The sequence below is a fragment of the Macrobrachium rosenbergii genome, chromosome 16 (genome assembly GCF_040412425.1).
Source record: "Macrobrachium rosenbergii isolate ZJJX-2024 chromosome 16, ASM4041242v1, whole genome shotgun sequence".
NCBI classification, from domain to species: Eukaryota; Metazoa; Arthropoda; class Malacostraca; order Decapoda; family Palaemonidae; genus Macrobrachium; species Macrobrachium rosenbergii.
In genome coordinates, this window is record NC_089756.1 from 572,946 (window position 1) to 592,533 (window position 19,588).

At 38.6% G+C, this 19,588-nt stretch overlaps 1 protein-coding gene across 2 annotated transcripts in view; it reads right to left on the reverse strand.

The window, feature by feature from the left end:
• Positions 1–2,448: 2,448 nt before the first annotated feature.
• LOC136847040 (heparanase-like) overlaps positions 2,449–19,588 on the reverse strand; it is a 196,673-nt gene continuing 179,533 nt past the window's right edge. Inside the window, exons 8-12 of one of the 2 annotated variants that reach the window (XM_067118272.1) lie at positions 10,095–10,228; positions 8,705–8,883; positions 7,732–7,867; positions 7,042–7,168; positions 2,449–3,149 (exon numbers count right to left, since the gene is read on the reverse strand). In XM_067118272.1, the coding sequence (XP_066974373.1) occupies positions 2,978–3,149; positions 7,042–7,168; positions 7,732–7,867; positions 8,705–8,883; positions 10,095–10,228 (748 nt within the window). In that variant the 3' untranslated portion in view covers positions 2,449–2,977. Of the gene's footprint in view, positions 3,150–4,937; positions 6,295–7,041; positions 7,169–7,731; positions 7,868–8,704; positions 8,884–10,094; positions 10,229–19,588 lie in introns of those variants that run through there. The other variant, XM_067118273.1, reaches the window with a different exon arrangement.

The following is a 19,588-nucleotide window of genomic DNA, read 5'->3' on the forward strand; positions in this document are numbered from 1 at the left end:
ACTACATTAGTGTTTGTTACTTCAGAGACTTTGAGGTTTAATTTCACTGAAAGGAAGGAAAAATTATCATGAAGAGGATGACACATATAATGAACACTATTCAGAGGTATTTGTGATACCTGGTAAGTTTAGTGCTATCACTTCAACTATAATTTGATTAATATAATTTAAAAACTATACTTAGTTTACAAAGTTTGAAACTGGATTCACATACAAAAATAATGTTTTCGTTCTTCTATAATGCAAATTGTTCATTCTTAAATCGCAGTTCCCGAAGTAGTTGGTTCCCCAGTTGAATACGCAGACACGTCAACTGCTCTGTGCACTCTTGAGAGATTTTGGTGGAACTGAACAAACCCTGCGGTTCCCTCAACCTTCACCTTCCCACCTAGTCGATACACTTAAACTCTGTAATCTCTTTTATTCTCATATTTTACCTTTTGTACTTCACTTATAGATTTTATGTAATTTTATGCCTGAATATCTTGAACAGTCAGCACACCTGCATTATATATATATATATATATATATATATATATATATATATATATATATATATATATATATATATATATATATATATATATATATATATATATATATATATATATATATATATATATATATATATATATATATATATATATATATATATATATATATATATATATATATATATATATATATATATATATATATATATATACTAGCTGACCAACCCAGCGCTGCATGGAAAAAATCTGAATAACAACCTACGGGTAGGTAGGCCCGTTAAAACTCTGAATAACAGTCTACGGGAAGTGGTAGGGAAGAGGGTAGGGGAAGGGGAGTGGGAGGGGGAGGAAATAGAGTAGAAGGAGGGGAAAGGGGAAAGAAGTGTTAAGATAGAGGAGGAGGGGAATGGGGAAGGGGGGGGGGAGGGCAGGGAAACGTAAGGAAAGGGAAAAGGGAAGGTGGATGGGAGGGTGAATGGAAGGGGAGGGAAGGGGAGGGGAAGGGAGGAGGAAGGGATAGGGGTAGGAGGAGGGGAAAAGAAGGGAAGAGGGAAGGGGAGGGAGGTGGAAGGTGGAGGAGGGGACTGGAAGGTGGAGGGGGGGAGGGGAGGGTGAGGGGAAGACAAAGGGTGAAAGGAAGTCACATTCCCCTACGGGAAAAGAATGAACATCACTGAACAAAGACAATAAACAAAGGTCTTATACTGATTCGTGCTCGGGTCTGTCTGTGCATTTGTGTGTGTGGGGAGGGGAAAGATCTGTCTCCCTTTCAGCGGTAGATGGACCTTTTATCAATTACGTAAAATTCACTGCACAACAAATCGAAGTAGATTCGTTCTAGATATGATGATGGTAATACCTCAAGGTACTTAAGAATTCGTGTTTTATTGGCAGTGTTTAATTAAGATACGTTTGGTTTAAGATGAACACTGAAAAAATGTGGCAATTTCGTCGCAAGTAATTTTCAATGAGGGGGTAGGTCTGTCACAGAAGCATTTGGTGTACTAATACGCATGCGTGGTTGGTGATGAATTAGTTTTTGATCTCCAAAGTTTACTAATACGCATGCGTGGTTGGTGATGAATTAGTTTTTGATCTCCAAAGTTATACCCATAACTACCACTTTTTTTGTAGATTAAGTACTTAGATATGATGATGGTAATACCACAAGATACTTAAGAATCTGTATTTTATTGGCAGTATGTGATTAAGATACGTTTGGCTTTAGATGAACACTGAAAAAATGTGGCAATTTCGACGCGAGTAGTTTTCTAATGAGGAGGGGAGCCTGTCACAGAAACATTTGGTCTGTTACTACTTTTTTCCGTGGCAAGAACTGTAAGGCCTGACTAGTGTGGTGGTAGAAGTTATATTTTGAATTACATTGCTTTATGACTGAATGAAAGTAATTTTGATACAGTCAAACACACCTGTTTAATTTTTTGGATGTACTAAACTGATTATATCGTTTGCAGTGGGAAGAGTTTAATGGAATCATACATTTGACAGCACCTGGAAAAAATGGTGGAGTGTCAGGTGAAAAATGGTCATCAACTCACAAAGCACTGAAGGAAAAGGAGTCGTAAAAACGAAAATTTCATTTGTTTTGTCTGTGTTTATATGCCTGTCACGGGCAGGGGTTTGATTTTGAGTTATAAACCTTTCTGGAGTGACATAGAGGCCGTGTGCAAAATTTTGTCTGGGTCTGTCAAGTGGTTCAGATTTCTATAGAATCCAAACTAATATACAAACATTCACTTTTGTATGTATATATATATATATATATATATATATATATATATATATATATATATATATATATATATATACATACATACATACATACATACATACATACATACATACATGACATATACACACACACACACACACATATATATATATATATATATATATACACACATATATATATATATATATATATATATGTGTGTGTGTGTGTGTGTGTGTACACTGTGACATCTCTTATATTCACAAATACTAAGCCACAGCAATTGCTTAATATTCAGTTCACTATACCTTGGGAATAACTAACACCAAAGGGAAGTTATAACTGATAAGTTGCCACCAGCTGGATTTGAAACGGTGCCTGTTTTACAAACTACGATATACAGGAGTTTTAATCACTGAGCCATCAAAAGAGGTATAAGCTGATACCGACTCTACCGTCAAATTCAAACTTTGTACTTAGACTCGATATCAACCTACTTTCACCATGATAGCTGATTGGTAAGTTTGTAACACATGTTTAATTATGAATTTCTATCATGTACCGTAACATTTTTTTATATTTACCTGTATTAGATCACAAATACTTATTAATAACTTGCACCCAAGAGAAATTATAATTGTCCATTTATTACTACTAGAATGGAAATTAAGATAAACGCATCATGATGAAGAGCAGACTGCCGCATAGGCATACGTGCAGCCATTAAAAAAAATCTAAAACATCTCTGAGACTAGAAACGATGTTCTTCAAGGCAATCTCCAAATCCTGCTTTCACAAATACCCAGAATCCGAAAGTAGTGGGAGGTATATGAAAGTCTTGGCCTGGCAACATCACGGAGGTTAATTCTGGCAGTTCCTCGTCAGACTTCATCCTCAAGGCCTTTCCATTCAACAATACGGCGCTAAGGGAAAAAAAAGAAAGTTATTACAGGATTATTATCATGTGCCTACTTGTAAACTGAGTAATGGTTTCATAAGAGAGATTGGAATAAGCCGGTGTTCATCTACTCATAACCATCATTTCAAAATTGTGGTTCAGAGTGACGCCTCGCCTAAAATATTGCATTAGTGTTCTGAGCAAACGTCCGCATTCCTCATAGTTAAATTTTAGCAATGAAATAATTAGATTCTAAAGTTATTTTTTATATAAGCGGTGATCTCACAGACGTTGAAATTAAATTTCAACTGAAGTTAACGTCATTCTGAGAAGAGTTCTTATGATCATTCTGATAATAAATAGCTCTTTATTCTGCCTTATCTACTAGACTTGCATTACCCCATTTCCCAACGTTTTTGTCTCGGATTAGTATTTCCAACTGCCTGTGTGCTATTAGGCTTTTGCACACAATAAGCAATGACCTGCAACGTTAGCTTTTAAGAAAACAGCACACCTAATAACTACTCCATTGCATTCGTCGTGTCCTTTGAAGCATATCACCACCTACTCTACTACGAATCATTTGTATTCGCATCACTGCAGGTACTGCACACAGGCCAGAGTTGACATCCTCGGATTCTATATAGGGTAATTTACTGTATGTTTTGTCATTCTATGGTAACAATTTATGTTTTGTCACTTAAGGGTCAAACTACTCTATTTTCAAGGAGTTATGAGTTAGGGTAAAGTCCGTAAGTAAAGAAACTAGTCTCATGCTAGTTGGAGAAAATGCTTTAAACTTTTCATTTTATTAAACAGAAGACTGAAAAGTTCTCTTTTTGTAGCGTTTGTTTTTCTTTTATCCGGTAAGCATATCTTTCCAGGGTTTTTACCATAATTAAAAAAGTAGATAAAAGCACTAAGGAAACAATTCATTTTAAATCCTATGAAGTAAGGATTGCATTTAAAAAACCTATTTGAAGTCAAAAAAGAAAAATCGGATAAGAGATAAACTTTATACGGGTACTCTTTACGAGGATCAACTAAGACTCCGAAAAAGAAAATATCTAGAGACAAGAACAATGGAATAAGGAACCTTTCTTACACTTTGCCGAAGATGGAGCATTGCCGGGATGTCCCTAAGTCGAAAATCTGATAAAGATGAAAGGGCATGGTGGGATGATAACAGGAAGGAAAAGCAAATGGAATAAATCGAGAATAACATTGAATGATATTCTTAATACAGTTCCATAACAAGGGGTTCGTCATACTGCTTGAGGAGAAAATAAAGTATGGGGGAATAGACGACTGGATAGCATAGCCTTTTCTATGGAAAGGCATCTTGAGTTTGTTGTTGTGCCATGGATACTAAAACGTAGAAAATAGCCAAAAGTGGTTTCGGGTCGCATTTAAAAAGTAAATGAAGTCATGCATCACTTTCAGTAAATGATGATGAGTTTTCACAAACACAGATACATTAAAGGAATTAAAAACAAGAAAAATAAGAAACCTTCATGTTTCTGAACCCAAGGGTAAAGATTCTATAGAAATTTGAATAAAGAGTTCGCAGTAAGTCAGTAACCAAGCAGTATTTGAAGATGTTTGATGTCTGACGTGTACTATATAATCACGGAGATGAAGTGGCATTCTGTTAAGCACGTCGTCAGGTAAATGATCAAGATATTATATGAAGAGAAAGAAAAGATCTTACCATTTACTTGTAAGCCTTAAATTAGGTCAAATCACGCTTACTCGCACATTTTTGATAAATAAAATAATAATAATAATAATAATAATAATAATAATAATAATAATAATAATCTTTATTGCGGCTCAGGGCCATATACATGGAATATACAAATACAATACACACAATCTAGATACATAAGGCACTATGACGAGTAGGCTATGGACATTTTTCTCTCATGGAGTGAATAAGTCAGTCCTCCTCACTATGACGAGTAGGCTATAGACGTTTTTCTCTCATGGAGTGAATAAGTCAGTCCTCCTCACTATGACGAGTAGGCTATAGACGTTTTTCTCTCATGGAGTGAATAAGTCAGTCCTCCTCACTATGACGAGTAAGCTATAGACGTTTTTCTCTCATGGAGTGAATAAGTCAGTCCTCAAGAATGCGGGCTCAGAATTCGGCCAAGTGGACAATTCTAGGAGGCCAGTCAGCACTTCAATGAGCAATGATCAATTATATATTTGCACAACGGCTATAAAAAAATACATTATTGGTTCATAAATATCTAATAGTACCCAGCTTTTCACAGATCAGGCAAGGGTCAATAGGGCTAGATAAACATCTATAGGTATATTCAACATCTTTCTATATTTTGACTATGACAAATAAACAAAATGTGACAAATGATTTTGTTTTTAGCGCTGTACTGTATTTACAAAACATATTGGCCTACAAATTTTGAGCTCTCTTCAGACCAAAAAAAAAAACGGTGTAGGCCGAGTAATAAGTAAAAAAAAAATAATACCGCAGTCCTTAAAAAAATAAGAAACGAAAGAACGATAATATTTTTTTATTTCCTTTAAATGGAATAATATTTAGTTTGGCTACCTGGATACTGATTGCCAGCATAATATCCAGTAACGAGCGACTCGTTCGTTTGTTTTACATTAAGCCAGCCTTGTGCTGGAACGGGCTTTTGCTCTAGGGCAGTGATTCTTAAACTGGGGGGCAGTTGCCAGATGGTGCCTATTATTTTTTTTTATTTGTGATGTTAATTACAAAATTGCCAAAAACGTTATCACTGCTTCTATATATTTTCTAATTATTATCTCAAAACATGCCAAAAAATTAAAAATATAAGTCAATTTTAATTTCAAATCTTATTTATGAATTGTCTTTTATTGTTATAAGTATAATAGTATACAAATAGACTACATTATTGTTTATAGATTATAGTTGGCAGAAATTTCAGGGGCAGGTGGGCGTGGGATCTATACATAATGCAAGACAAAAAAGTTTAAGAACCACTGCTCTAGGGTAACCTGTTACCGAGGGCCTGAGAAACTGTCACTCTGTCACCATGGAATATCATCTGTGCATTGAATGGAAGTGTATTGGGCACATAGAAGTGTATGCGCCTGCGCCGCCTGACGAATAGTTGTCAAATACCATTTGCTGAATACTGCCGTATGCCTTTTGCCTGAAACATTAAGGTAACGGATGCAATATTTTATAATGTGATTGTACAAAAAGCTATTAATAAGAAATATAAGTAAAAAGATGAAAGTCTGAGGAGAAAGACGCGGATGAGATAGGGACTGATGATTTAAGAACGTTTTTTTTTTTTTATTTTATTTTGTAAAGTAACTATTTTTATCCCTTCTTAAAGAAAAGAAGGAAATAGTTACTTTGTAGTTGCTCTGGGTAAGCAGATAAGAAAAACGGTCAATTCTACAAGTCTGGGAATTTCACTCTGATGAGGTGAGTTTGAAGGACGACTGGGAGTAATGGAAAAACAAAGAGAAAAAAACTGAAAAGAGAAAACAGCATATACCGGTTGGGACTCAAATACACGAATGAAATATCATGAAAATCTTGACTGTGGACTTGGATGAGACATGAGATGGTGAAATGGCAGAACAGATTCCATAAAAAATGAAGTAAAAGAGGTTCTATATAAAGAATTAAGGGTACTTAAAAAAGACAGATTTTACTAGGACTCTGCTCTGGTCAAGGGGGAAAGAAAAAACGTTAGCTTATTAGTTTAAACAAAGAACCTTCATTTCTAATACGTGTCTTGAATTGGTTGAACGCAACGTAGGCATGCCGCTTACTTGGACTTGGTCTCTGGGATTAAATCACTTATATGGGTAGATGCGGTCGGAAGTAATAGGCTATATTTCCGGAGCTGAATTAAATATAAACGAAGTACGTTACGATAACTTACTTAGACTGCAGATCTCCAAATGCTGGTTCCAAGACATATTCCTCAATGAAGTGATTCCGATGAATCCCCGATACAGATACGTCTACCGACTGAACGTCTAAATTCATACCAAAGAGGACAATATTACCTGAAAATAAGTTTTGTGAGTAATCTATACATGTAATTGAAATACATGAAAATATTAATTCATATTTCCTGATTACTCATGGACAGTATTCAGTGGTGGTAGCCTACACTAAATAGCCGTGTTATTAATGGCGTCAGGGTACATTTATAACGATGCTCTCATTGCATTGTGATCAAGTTCTTGAAATATAAACTATGATTGTAACAGTGACCTTTGAGAAAGTTGTATTATATTTAAAGGACAAAGAAACCTTAATCTTTATTCCAGTCAAGTGAAACCTTCCCTGGATTTCGAATAGACAAAATTCTTCTCTTCCTTATAAAGATAGAGGGAGAGATGAATGCAAACTGGAAAAAGAACGGAATTCCTTAAAATATATTTTTAATACTAAAGACTGACACTAGATTTGACAATGTTAAAATAGTAACTCCTTCAATAACAACCAAAACTATATAGGTAAAGAATGAGAATGGCATCCAGCTGCAACAGAACAGAACGAAAAATCTATTGCATACGAATTATTTCCAATAAAACTATGCACTGTGAAGATGATATGGCCTTACCTGACTGATAAGAGTAAGAAGACGAGTTTTTTTGACAATGAGCATAGAGCCTTGTTGTTGATGAAGCACCCCTCACTGTTACGTTCAGGACCCTTTCTCCTACTAAGTTTTTGAAGACGTAGGAAAGCCAGTAACTCTGTCAGTAACATGTGACATTATCAATGAATGAATGGCCCCAGCAACCATCTGTTCACTCAAAATACTGAGGATTAACCAATAAAAATTTTTGAAGGAGTTCTGGGATATCGCAGAGTCTACTTGGGTTGATTGCTCTCTCTCTCTATCTCTCACGCACACACACACACACACAGACGCACACACACATACGCACAATAACCGACACTATGTTTCAGACTTATCTAAGAAATCTTGTTCTCAAATGGCTACTCAGATCTCAACACTCGTAAAAAAAACTTGTTCAATATTTTCATATTGTCCTGCTTTAAGTGGATCCATAAAATCTTATCATTTTACTTTAATAAAAAGAGCGCAAAAGAACTCACAAGCACAGAACGAAAGGTTCAAAAACTGGCTCTCTGCATCTAAGAAAAAAGATCAGAGTTCAAATGGAAAGAAAATAACAGGCAGTTGCGACAGAAGAAATTGTTTTGGAAAATAACTTTAAACAGAGAGGAGAATTGCGGACTTTTCGTTTATTTAACGAGGATAATACTAAAACGCAAAAATTTTAAATGACACCCATAAAGTCCCATTTTCTCTTATTTTATGACTAGAGAAAATGTTAGCCTACCCACTCAACAAACGCGCGCTCAAATCTTTGCGTGAAATGATGAAGGGAGCTTCATCATTTCACGCAACACAGCACCTTGCTTACATCACTTTTTGTCCCATTTCTAACCATGATCACGAGGTCAAGGAGTCGACACCATGCTTAGTAGAAAAGGGACAAAAACTGATATGTGTAACAATTTTCAATCAAGATCTCTAGCCAACATCACTTCTCGAACCTTACCGGTTCAGGGGTAACGTAATCATCGATAATGGCGTAGTTTCCCGAGTAGAGGGTCTGTCTGGCTACCACGCTGATACCCATACGAGCTGCAGTTCCCAATTTGTCCATCCAAAGAAATCCATCGATATACCGATTGCTTAGGTCCTTGGCTCCTCCCCCGAAAGCTGAGCTGGTCTCCGCTGTAATTCGAAAAGATGGTTTTAGTTCCACATTCGTTATATCAAGACAAGCAGAGGATCTGAGGAAGCAGTAGTAAATAGCTAAAGAAAAAAAAAACTCATAATTAATGTATTCGTTGAAGACATTTAGTAATAACGAATCTTTTTGCGAAGAGGATCATATCTCAAGTCATTGTAATTCAGACTTTATTGTAAAGTTTGACAAAACCTGTATCTCTCGTGCACAGTCTCAGGTGAACTTATTTTGCAAAGGAATCCTGATGTGGGCTCAATGCTGGACAAATAGGACCTGTCCTAAGAACTCAACAAGATCATTTTAACGGTTTAAAATGAGCATCGGCCCCTGCAGAAATCGTTGAAGATAGCCTACGGCATCTGTTGTCATCTATAACATAACGACGCGACGTCCGAATTGCCATTTTTAACTGCTTACAGTATAGGCTATGCTTTCGCGTCGGCTTTGTTTGCTTTCTGACTAGCTTCGTATTTTATAGCTGAAGGAAACATGCGAAAGCTTTTGTTATTATAATTACAAATATACGTGTGGATATAAAATTGTGGATCTTTTATCCCCTTTCACATCTAACCACACTAGAGTAAAGGCCGTAAATGGCACAAAGCCCGATTAATCTAATCCAACTAACCACCATCGCTTCAGATCCGAATTTAAGCGAAAAACCTGCAGATCCATAAACTGGCATAGAAGCATATATAGATGAAAATCTTGGCCTAGAAGGATAATGGTAAAAAGGGGAATAGATCTAAAATACAAAGATAATTTATAGAGATAGCTGTTATACCATTTTAGGATTAATTGAAAAAGGAAAGTGATGAGTAGTGTGGAAAATACAAAAGCTAAAGAAAAAAGATCAAGTGGGCCGAGTACGATTTATGTTAAGAAGAGAAACGAACTGAGAAAATGTTAAGGAGAAGTGGCAAACACCAAAGAGAAGGCCCTCGCAAAAATGAGCAGAGTACAAAAAAAAAAAAAAATGCAGTAAAAGAAGTGCGTTCGTGAATGCGTGTGAAATATAGAAGAAAAGAAACGTTTATAAGAAACGAAAATCTGCTAAAGGACAAAAGGCAAAGTAAGATATCTGTAAACACAAACTCTTGTACCTCATGTATAATGTGTATGTGTGTACATGAGAGAGAGAGAGAGAGAGAAGAGAATAGGCTAGTTAACAAGATAACGTGATTTTTTTTTTTACTTAGCCATATGGGAGTTCCTGGCGCCAGCTGGTCACGGGTGTGGACGATTTGGGTGATAGAATATGCAAGGTCATTGAACAAATCGGCAGATAAGAAGTCTTCTACGGTGGCAATCCTTCCGTCAATGTAATAACTTGAAGAGACAATAAAGAAATTGATTAAAGTTCTTTAAATGTAGACGGATGCAGATGAGACGATAAAGAATAATGTACTTTAGCATGATTTGCTGTGAATTTACCCTTTTTCTGAATAGTGCATTTACAAAATTGAAGAACTAACACGTCTAGCTGAAAGAGCTGTGGCTACATAAAACTTGAAAACATGAATGTTTTCTCACACAAGAAATGAAGTCAAGTATTCTATATCTATGCAAATCAACAGGAAGCGATTTTACGTGCAAAGGTTGCTTTAAGCAACCTTTGCACGTAAAAAGAAAATAAAATACTTGTAAATTTTTTTTTCGAGAATATAAGAATTTGCTTAATTTACACAGATACTTCATGAAGCAAACACAAGCACACATACAGAATATTACATGACAGTATCACTGGGCTCAAATGGTCACCAGAATAGTTGAAGGATCCGGTCTACTTGGATCAGCACTATGAGATTGGAGACGAGTGGAGAGGAGAGGAGTGCGGAATTTGGTAGCGAGAACCCAGCAACAGCAAAAGTGCCGGAATTTCATGGAGGACCCTTGCTTCACAAGTTATTGACATCGATGATATATATATATATATATATATATATATATATATATATATATATATATATATATATATATATATATATATATATATATATATATATATATATGTGTGTGTATGTATGTGTGTGTGTGTGTGTGTAATTGTAATAGCCACAATGCCCTCTTAACTTCTCGAATTATTCACGCTTTTTTGGATACGCTTGTCACTACGAAGTTTTGAGATCCAAGCACAAGAAACTGAAGTGGTTGTGATGTCCGGTAGTGGGAAACGAACCCGTCACCATAATCACAAGGAGGTCACGTTGCCGACCTGGTTCCCGTTACCAGACATCGCAACCACTTCAGTTTCTTGCACTTGGATCTCAAGGCTTTGTAGTGACAAGCGTATCCAAAAAAGCGCAAAGAATTCGAGAAGTTAAGAGGGCAGTGTGGCTATCGCAACTACATATGTATCTGGGAAAAAGTGACCAGTAGATTCTACACAAACACACATATACTATATATATATATATATATATATATATATATATATATATATATATATATATATATATATATATACACATATACATATATATATATATATATATATATATATATATATATATATATATATATATATACATATATATATATATATATATATATATATATATATATATATATATATATATATATACATACATATATACAGTATATATATACATTATATATATAGATATATTTTTTTTTTATAAATATTCTGCTGTTCACCCTCTATGCAGCTTTATTGTTGAGAAATACGCGAACAACGACAGGGAGACGTCTTTGTCCGAGCAGGGTAGGCCAGATATTTCAAATAATAATGTCTTTAGATAGTATTAGGGGCCTAAACCCATAGGGAAAGTTTCACCAAGTAACCTCTATTGAAGGTGGTCTTAAGCTTCCTTTTCCTTGTTCTATGTTCAGCGATGTGTTGTCAAATTTTCAGACTGCCTTGAGCAATAAATACATTCTGGGGCACTCCTAACGCCTTGCAAAACGGTGTCCTTTGCCCCCTCCTTGTCTTTTCACTCGTGAACAATGAGTCTGTGTGTTTTCCAGAAGCCGTGTCGTCTGTTGCAGAGCGCAAGCAAACCATGTAACAGTAAGTCTGAGTTTGACAATATCTGCTGTTTGCTAATATTTGTTCCCCTGTATTTCAACCTTTCTATTGTTCCCTCTTCGCCACCATCAATGAATAGTGGTATAAACAGTTTACCTTTATGAAGTCTAGATTAAGAATAATTTATATTGCTTAGCGACATTCAACTATTCCCGTGAAGTAACTAGGAATTAGGGAAAGTTAAATAAGTAATTTACAGCATTTAGGCAGCCTTGTGTCTCGACTCCATTGTTCAGAAGAGGAATAGCCTTAACCAGCGCTAAATTGAGCATGATATAATCTGTTGTGTTAAAACCTTACTGAAGCAAAGGGAAAATTGACTGCGTCCAAAGTTGGGCAATTGTTCAAGTAATTTCCTAGCTAACTATATACTCTTTGTGTCGGGGTTTTCTTCTTGACTGGCGACCTTATTCCATTAGCAATTGTCTGTCTTTGAGGTTAATTTGTAGCTTCAATTGACAGATTACGTGTGTCCTTGGCACTCAGGGCCTCATAAATTACGTTAGTTAAGTAATAAACTCATCAGCCAAGCCCCACACGTAACATTGGCGAGCTTGCTTAGGATCTAATTAATTTAGAGAAAGAATCTGGATGGTAAAAGAAAATTAATTACACATTAATTCCGAAGAGAAAAGTCAGATATTTAATTTAATGTTACTCTTCCAAACAAGTAGACAGCACAAGGCATAATAATAATAATAATAATAATAATAATAATAATAATAATAATAATAATAATAATAATAATAATACCAGTTATAATTCACAATTTGCAAAATCTTAAAACAGAGCACTTTTGCCGTGTTCGGATACCATGGCTGTACATTCCAGCGAAGGTCGTGGGCCGAGTTATCGTGTAATTGTTAATATTTTGCTATTTTCCCCGGCCAAGGATTAATGCATGATATTGATTTTTTAAACGAGTTAACTCTTGCACGATAATGAGCGGAGAAAGCGCGCCTAATGTGTCTCTCATAGGATAGGGGACAAAATTTGCGAAGTTCATTGAATTTCAAAAGTAGTAGGCCTAACTGCGTTTGTCACTTCCTGATCGGCATTAATAAAGGTTCATATAGTGGGAATCATATCAAAACCCCGTGTCATTGAAATAGCAAACGAACGGCAATAGTTAATTTCCCCATAATATGCATTTTTCAGTAACGTAAACTTAGTCCCGTCAGGACGTCACGAATTCCCTTGTCTCGGCGGCAGACGGTTAGATCTGCGCGAGAAAGACAATAACAAAAGAAAGCGTAGCTCATAGTAATTTCGTTTTCCGTCTGCCTAACGTAAAATCCTTGCAGTGCTGGTGTATTTAGAGTAAATCTGTATTCCTGCATTTGCTTCATTCGTTTGTGAGAGGAATTCAAGTACCTTGTATGATTCAGTTGTAGACAAACGCGCTTCGAGAATTAGTGCATTCATCCGCTGAGCCAGCTTCCAGCCGCATTTATTTTGAATTTGTTTTGTACTAACGGGATTCGTCCAACATTTTGGGAGCCCTAGTTGACTGCTCCCCATGTCCGCCATCTTAAAACCTTTGTTGTTATTGTTTGTGTGATTGGTATGTAGCCTCTGCCTCATTGCCACTTCGGGACTACTTTGTTGTGTGGAGTAACCCCCTTGCAAAATCTTAGCCAGATAGACTTCGATAGTTAGAGCATAGGACAGGGTTCTATACAATAGATAAAAACAAGATATAATTTAGTCAGGGAATGATAGGTCTTAGTTAGGAAATCTACAGAGAACAAGTTCCTATACAAATACCCGACGTCAAAAATCATATAAAGAAAAGAACTTATAATTTTACTCTAAACTCCTCAGTGTAGTTGTCCAACTCAGCTACCGGAAAAGTTGCAATTGTTAAAACAATCCCTTAAGGAAGCCCAAGAAGATGTATCTTCAATTAAGAACCCTGCCAGTGTGCACTTATACAAATTTTACTTAAATTTTTCTCAGGCAGCACAAATTGGCTGACCGAATATCTCTCTCTCTCTCTCTCTCTCTCTCTCTCTCTCTCTCTCTCTCTCTCTCTCTCTCTCTCTCTCTCTCTCTCTCTCTCTCTCATATATTCAAGTAAGCTTCAACATAACCTAACTGAGTGTACGTGACCCTCTTCAAGGAAGGAAGTGCCGACACCGGGACAATTAATTAGATTAAACCAAATAAAAGAAACACCTCTGTCCCACAAATAGATGAGGACAAGTTAAGATTAATTACAGTTATAAACTGTCGGTCTCGAGTGAAGCCTTTTATCCAGACCTAAGCAGACAGTAGCCTCTCCCCCTCTGCATGAGGAGGGGGTTGGAGCACAGTGGGTACTGGGACCAGACACTCACGGGGCCTTTTAAAAAGCAACCACAAATTCACTTTTCCTTCCACAGTGCCACTAATTTGCAGCACTGTCATCAACTGAATTGCTTACATCTCTCTCTCTCTCTCTCTCTCTCTCTCTCTCTCTCTCTCTCTCTCTCTCTCTCTCTCTCTTACCTTCCCTTTCTCTCTCATTCATTTGTACACTCTGCTGGGGTAGAGGGCATATCCTTACATATAGCCTAGTTAGACTCAAGTAAGGGGTTCCTAGGAACGCACTGGCATCATAGTGCCACCAACCAAGCAAACTAGAAAAAAAAAGAAAACCACCAAACCAGACAAAAGGGAACACAGAAGAAAAGTCCTTCTGGTTCCTAATCTGCACCAGTACTTAAGGATACTGAGTGCCACCAGTGTGACCTTTACACGGCACACCCAACCACAGTGCCACCTTTTGAAAGGGTGCCACATCACTGAAGGGACACTTCCTCACTGCCCAAGTACATTCAGTCGACCCGGATAGACGCCCTTCCCCACCAGAACCATGACAGCAGAAAATTATAAAGCCTTCCTGGAGCTGGGGACGGCGGCAGGTCTCACCGGATTGGAACTTGCCACATGGGTCAAGGAGCAAATGGACGACTTGGCCAAGCGAGAGAAGGAAGAAAGACTCGAATGGCGGAGTTATGAAGCCGAACAGAGGAGGTATGAAGAAGAACGGAGGGTGTATGAAGCTGAACAGAGGCAGCTGGAAGAAGAAAGAGAAGAAAGGAGAAGACAGCATGAGCTAGCTCTCAAGGAAAAGGAGCTCGAGCTGGAAAGAACAAGTAGGGAGAATGTCGAAGCTATGGTTAGACAGCAAGCCTCCAACCCCACACCTGCTGCACCAAATGCTCCCATCTCAAGTAGGCTATCAATTCCCTCGTCCCCAAGTGGACTGAGGACGAGCCAGAAGCATGGCTGGAGGAAATCAAGGCACTCTTCGATAACTACAGCACCATGGAGACAGAGAGGGCCTTAGTACTAGCCAAGCACATGGAGGGAAAAGTTAAGGCAGCCTTCGCTCACTGGAGAAGAGCCAGAGTGGCAACATGGTTGGAGTTCGTAGAGTCATCACGAAGGCCTACGAAATAACCCTAGAGAAATGGAGACAGCGGTTCCGAGGTCTTGCCAAGGAAGTCGGCTGGTCCTGGACTGAATGGGCCTGTCACAAGACCCAGTCTGGTACCCACTGGTTCGACTCCTTGTCTTGCACAACGTTTGAGGGCCTCTTCAATCGGACCATGCTGGAAGACCTTTACCAATGTGTGCCTGGGCCCCTTGATATGTATCTCAATGATAAGCAGCCCACCACACTTATGGAAGCCTGCCACATGGCCGATTCGTGGGAAACCTTCAACCAGTCTCATAGCACATCTCAGAGACACATTGTGTCACCGGGCTACCTCTCAAGCTCGACACGCCCGAAGAATGGACTGCCAAGCAAGCCTATGTGCACCCACTGTAAGGGGGTGGGGCATGCCGAAGCTGAATGCAATACAAGCTAGGCACTAACAAGCAACCTCCTACTACCAGCCAGAACTCCTCTCCGTCTTCATCCACTCAACCCTCTCCACCAACAGTTACTGCAGGCCACCGAGCCCCTACAAGAGGCCTGTGCAAATCCTGTGGTGCTACCAGCCACTACAGTGCTGGACATCCAGCCTGTCCGCATCATGTCCCCACTACCAAGTTCGTCAACCTCATTAGCACCTCATTCTCGGCAGCCGGGCCACACAAGATCCTTTACCCCAAGAGACTGGAGACCCACTTCATCTCCGTGGCCCCTCTTAAGAGCGCTAGTCTGCCTGTGACCCTTCTGGTCACAGTAGACACTGCGGCAGACATTAGCCTGATCTCCAGGGCCCAAGTGCCAGTCGATGCCATGGTTGACGAAAAAACCCGGTGGGAGATGAAGTGGATAGAAGGCCACACCATTACTGTTCCCACGGTCCAGCTCCAGGTTATGACACCTGGAGTGGACTTCCTGTTGGGTCGGGACCTTCTCTGGAAAAGCCCTTCACCAATGCCACTTCACAGCCGCGGTACCTCCTCCATGGAGGCCCCGACTGTAGGAGAACCTGATCACGACAAAACCCCACCATCCACCCACCGAAGTGGTCAGCGGAAGGGCACACACTGAACCATTTTCGGCCTAGCCCTCTCCAGTCGCGAAGGGGTGGCCAACAAAGAGGTCTTCCCTCTCCCCGAAGAGACGTTCAGGAGGAGCAGTACCACTGTAGGACGTGCAAGCGGACAGGCCACTCCACAAATTGGGAGGGCTGCCCAAGTAAGCAACGCCCAGCGGACACCCCTGAACAGGACTCTCCGAGAGGCTCTGATCTCCAGTTGGGGCAGGAATCTCTGCCGCAGCCAAATTCAAGCTGTCTGCTAGGTATTGTACCTCTGGACCCCTTGTCAGGCATGCCTGACCCTCACCTGCTGCCAGTGCCACTTGCGAGCACTGAGCAGTCCCACGCTCTGTCCGGCACAGACGTTGAGCCATCACTTGAAAAGGACCCTATGCTGGGTCTAAATCATGAGGCGGATCCTCCTCCAGGAGATTCAGGATTCCCCACACCATTGATCATTGCAACCAGAGAGCCTCCGGCACCCGACACTTCTTCTTCTCCAAAACTGTCCCCAGAGGATAAACCCCTGGAGGATCAAACTGTTACACCTTCTCTAGGAGACCAAGAACTGGCTTCCTCGGACGCAGAGGTCGAGATTGCTCTTGCTTTGGTTGTCGCAGTAGCCAGAGTAGGGAGCCCTCCGGTAGTAGCTTCTGAAGTTACCCCGGACTTCACGCCCACTAGCCCTCCTGGTCTTTCCCCAGAGTCGGTGCCCTCATCACCTCCTAGGTCTGACGCAGATAGGCCTTGGAGGAACCCGACGAAGAAGAAGAAGAAGGGGCAGAAGAGAGCCCAGTAGTTGCCAAGCCATGAGCTCATCCTGGCAGTAGAGCCCTCTCGGCACAGTGCCCTACCATCTTAGAATGATCCTGGCCCCTTGCCCAGAGGAGGTAGCCAGTGTGATCTCTTACTCATACCTAGCCTACACCAGATTAAGTACTGTACATCAGAGTAGTAACCTTGTCCCTTCCACTTACCATTGAGCTCCAGTAATCACATAAGTAGTGTAACTAAAACCAGAAAATCTAAACCATTGTGAAAAGAGCCACTATGCTCATGACACGCATGGCCTAAGACCTCAGTGAGGCAAACATCGATCATATGAGGTAAACCTCATATATTAACCAGTAATTACTAATTGTATTGAAAACAAAAACTTTGTAATTTAGTTAGGACATTATCCCTTACGTTGGTACTACGGTCGGGTTAGGATCGGTTAGGCTAGGGAATACCTTACAATGTACCATTAGGCTAGGTCTAAAATATCACGATTATAGGAGGTAGCATGTAATAACCATAAGTACCTTCAAGTACAGTTAGAATTCTGTAATATAATGATTAAAGCTCATATCCTATCTAGAGTTAGTTAGATCCATAGCTAGTTAGGCTGCATGGGACAAATTTGCTCAGGGGAGAAGAGTAACCTAATAGAGGCGAACAGCTTCTTAGTACAGACCTTCACGCCCAAAAATGAGTGAAGGCCTTCTTAAGGTGGTGAGCTTTTTTATAAATATTCTGCTGTTCACCCTCTATGCAGTTTTATTGTTGGGAAATACGCGAACAACAACAGGGAGACGTCTTTGTCCGAGCAGGGTAGGCCAGGTATTTCAAAAAATAATGTCTTTAGATAGTATTAGGGGCCTAAAACCATAGGGAAAGTTTCACCAAATAACCTCTATTGAAGGTGGTCTTAAGCTTCCTTTTCCCTGTTTTATGTTCAGCGATGTTTTGTCAGATTTACATACCTGGGCGCTCCCAGCGCCTTGCTTTGACCGAAGGAGGTCAGAGAGAGATTCACGCCATGCCCGAGAATGTACGTCATGTTTAGGCAAAACGGTGTCCTTTCCCCCCCGCCCCCCTTGTCTTTTCATTAGTGAACAATGGGTCCTTGTGTTTTCCAGAAGGCTTATCGTCAGTTGCAGAGCAGCAAGCAAACCACGTAACAGTAAGTCTGTGTTTGACAATATCTGCTGCTTGCTAATGTTTGTTCCCCTGTATTTCAACCTTTCTATTGTTCCCTCTTCACCACCATCTACGAATAGTGGTGTAAACAATTTACCTTTATGAAGTCTAGATTAAGAATAATTTATATTGCTTAGCGACATTCAACTATTCCTGTGAAGTAACTAGGAATTAGGGAAGGCTAAATAAGTAAATTACAGCATTTGGGCAGCCTTGTGTCTCAACTCCATTGTTCGGAAGAGGAATAGCCTTTTCCAGCGCTAAAATGTGCAAGTTGTGTTAAAACCTTACTGAAGCAGAGGGAGAATTGACTGCGTCCGAAGTTGGGCGATAATTCAACTAATTTCCTAGCTAACTATATATTCTTTGTGTTGGGGTTTTCTTCCCAACTGGAGACAGTAATTATCAGACTTTGAGGTTAATTTGTAGCTTCAATTGACAGGTTACATGTGTCCTTGGCACTCAGGGCTTCATAAATTATGTTAGTTAAGTAATAAACTCATCAGCCAAGCCCCAACATGTAACCATATATATATATATATATATATATATATATATATATATATATATATATATATATATATATATATATATATATATATATATGTGCAAAAATCACAGTAGATGCATGTGACTTCAGTGTATACTGAATCCCACAGGGAAAAGACAGGCAGAAGTTCAGTAGTACCAATAAACGTGAAAGCGCTTGGTACTACTGAACTTCTACCAGTCTTTTCCTGTGGGATTCGCTTTATATATAATATATATATATATATATATATATATATATATATATATATATATATATATATATATATATATATATATATATATATATATATATATAGATATATATATATATATATATATATATATATATATATATATATATATATATATATATATATATATATATATATATATATATATATATATATATATATATATATATATATATATATATATATATATATATATATATATATATATATATATGTATATATATATATGACTTTTATCACATCACCGTGATTCATATACAATCAGTAAGCTACAAACGTCCTTTAATATCATTGCTCTACCTCAAATAATAATATTTTCATATATGGGGATTTTTTAGTTGATAATAAGTTCGTCGTCCCGTGGGGTTGAACCAGTGAAGGACAGAACTCAGGACTACAGTGGACGCTTAAC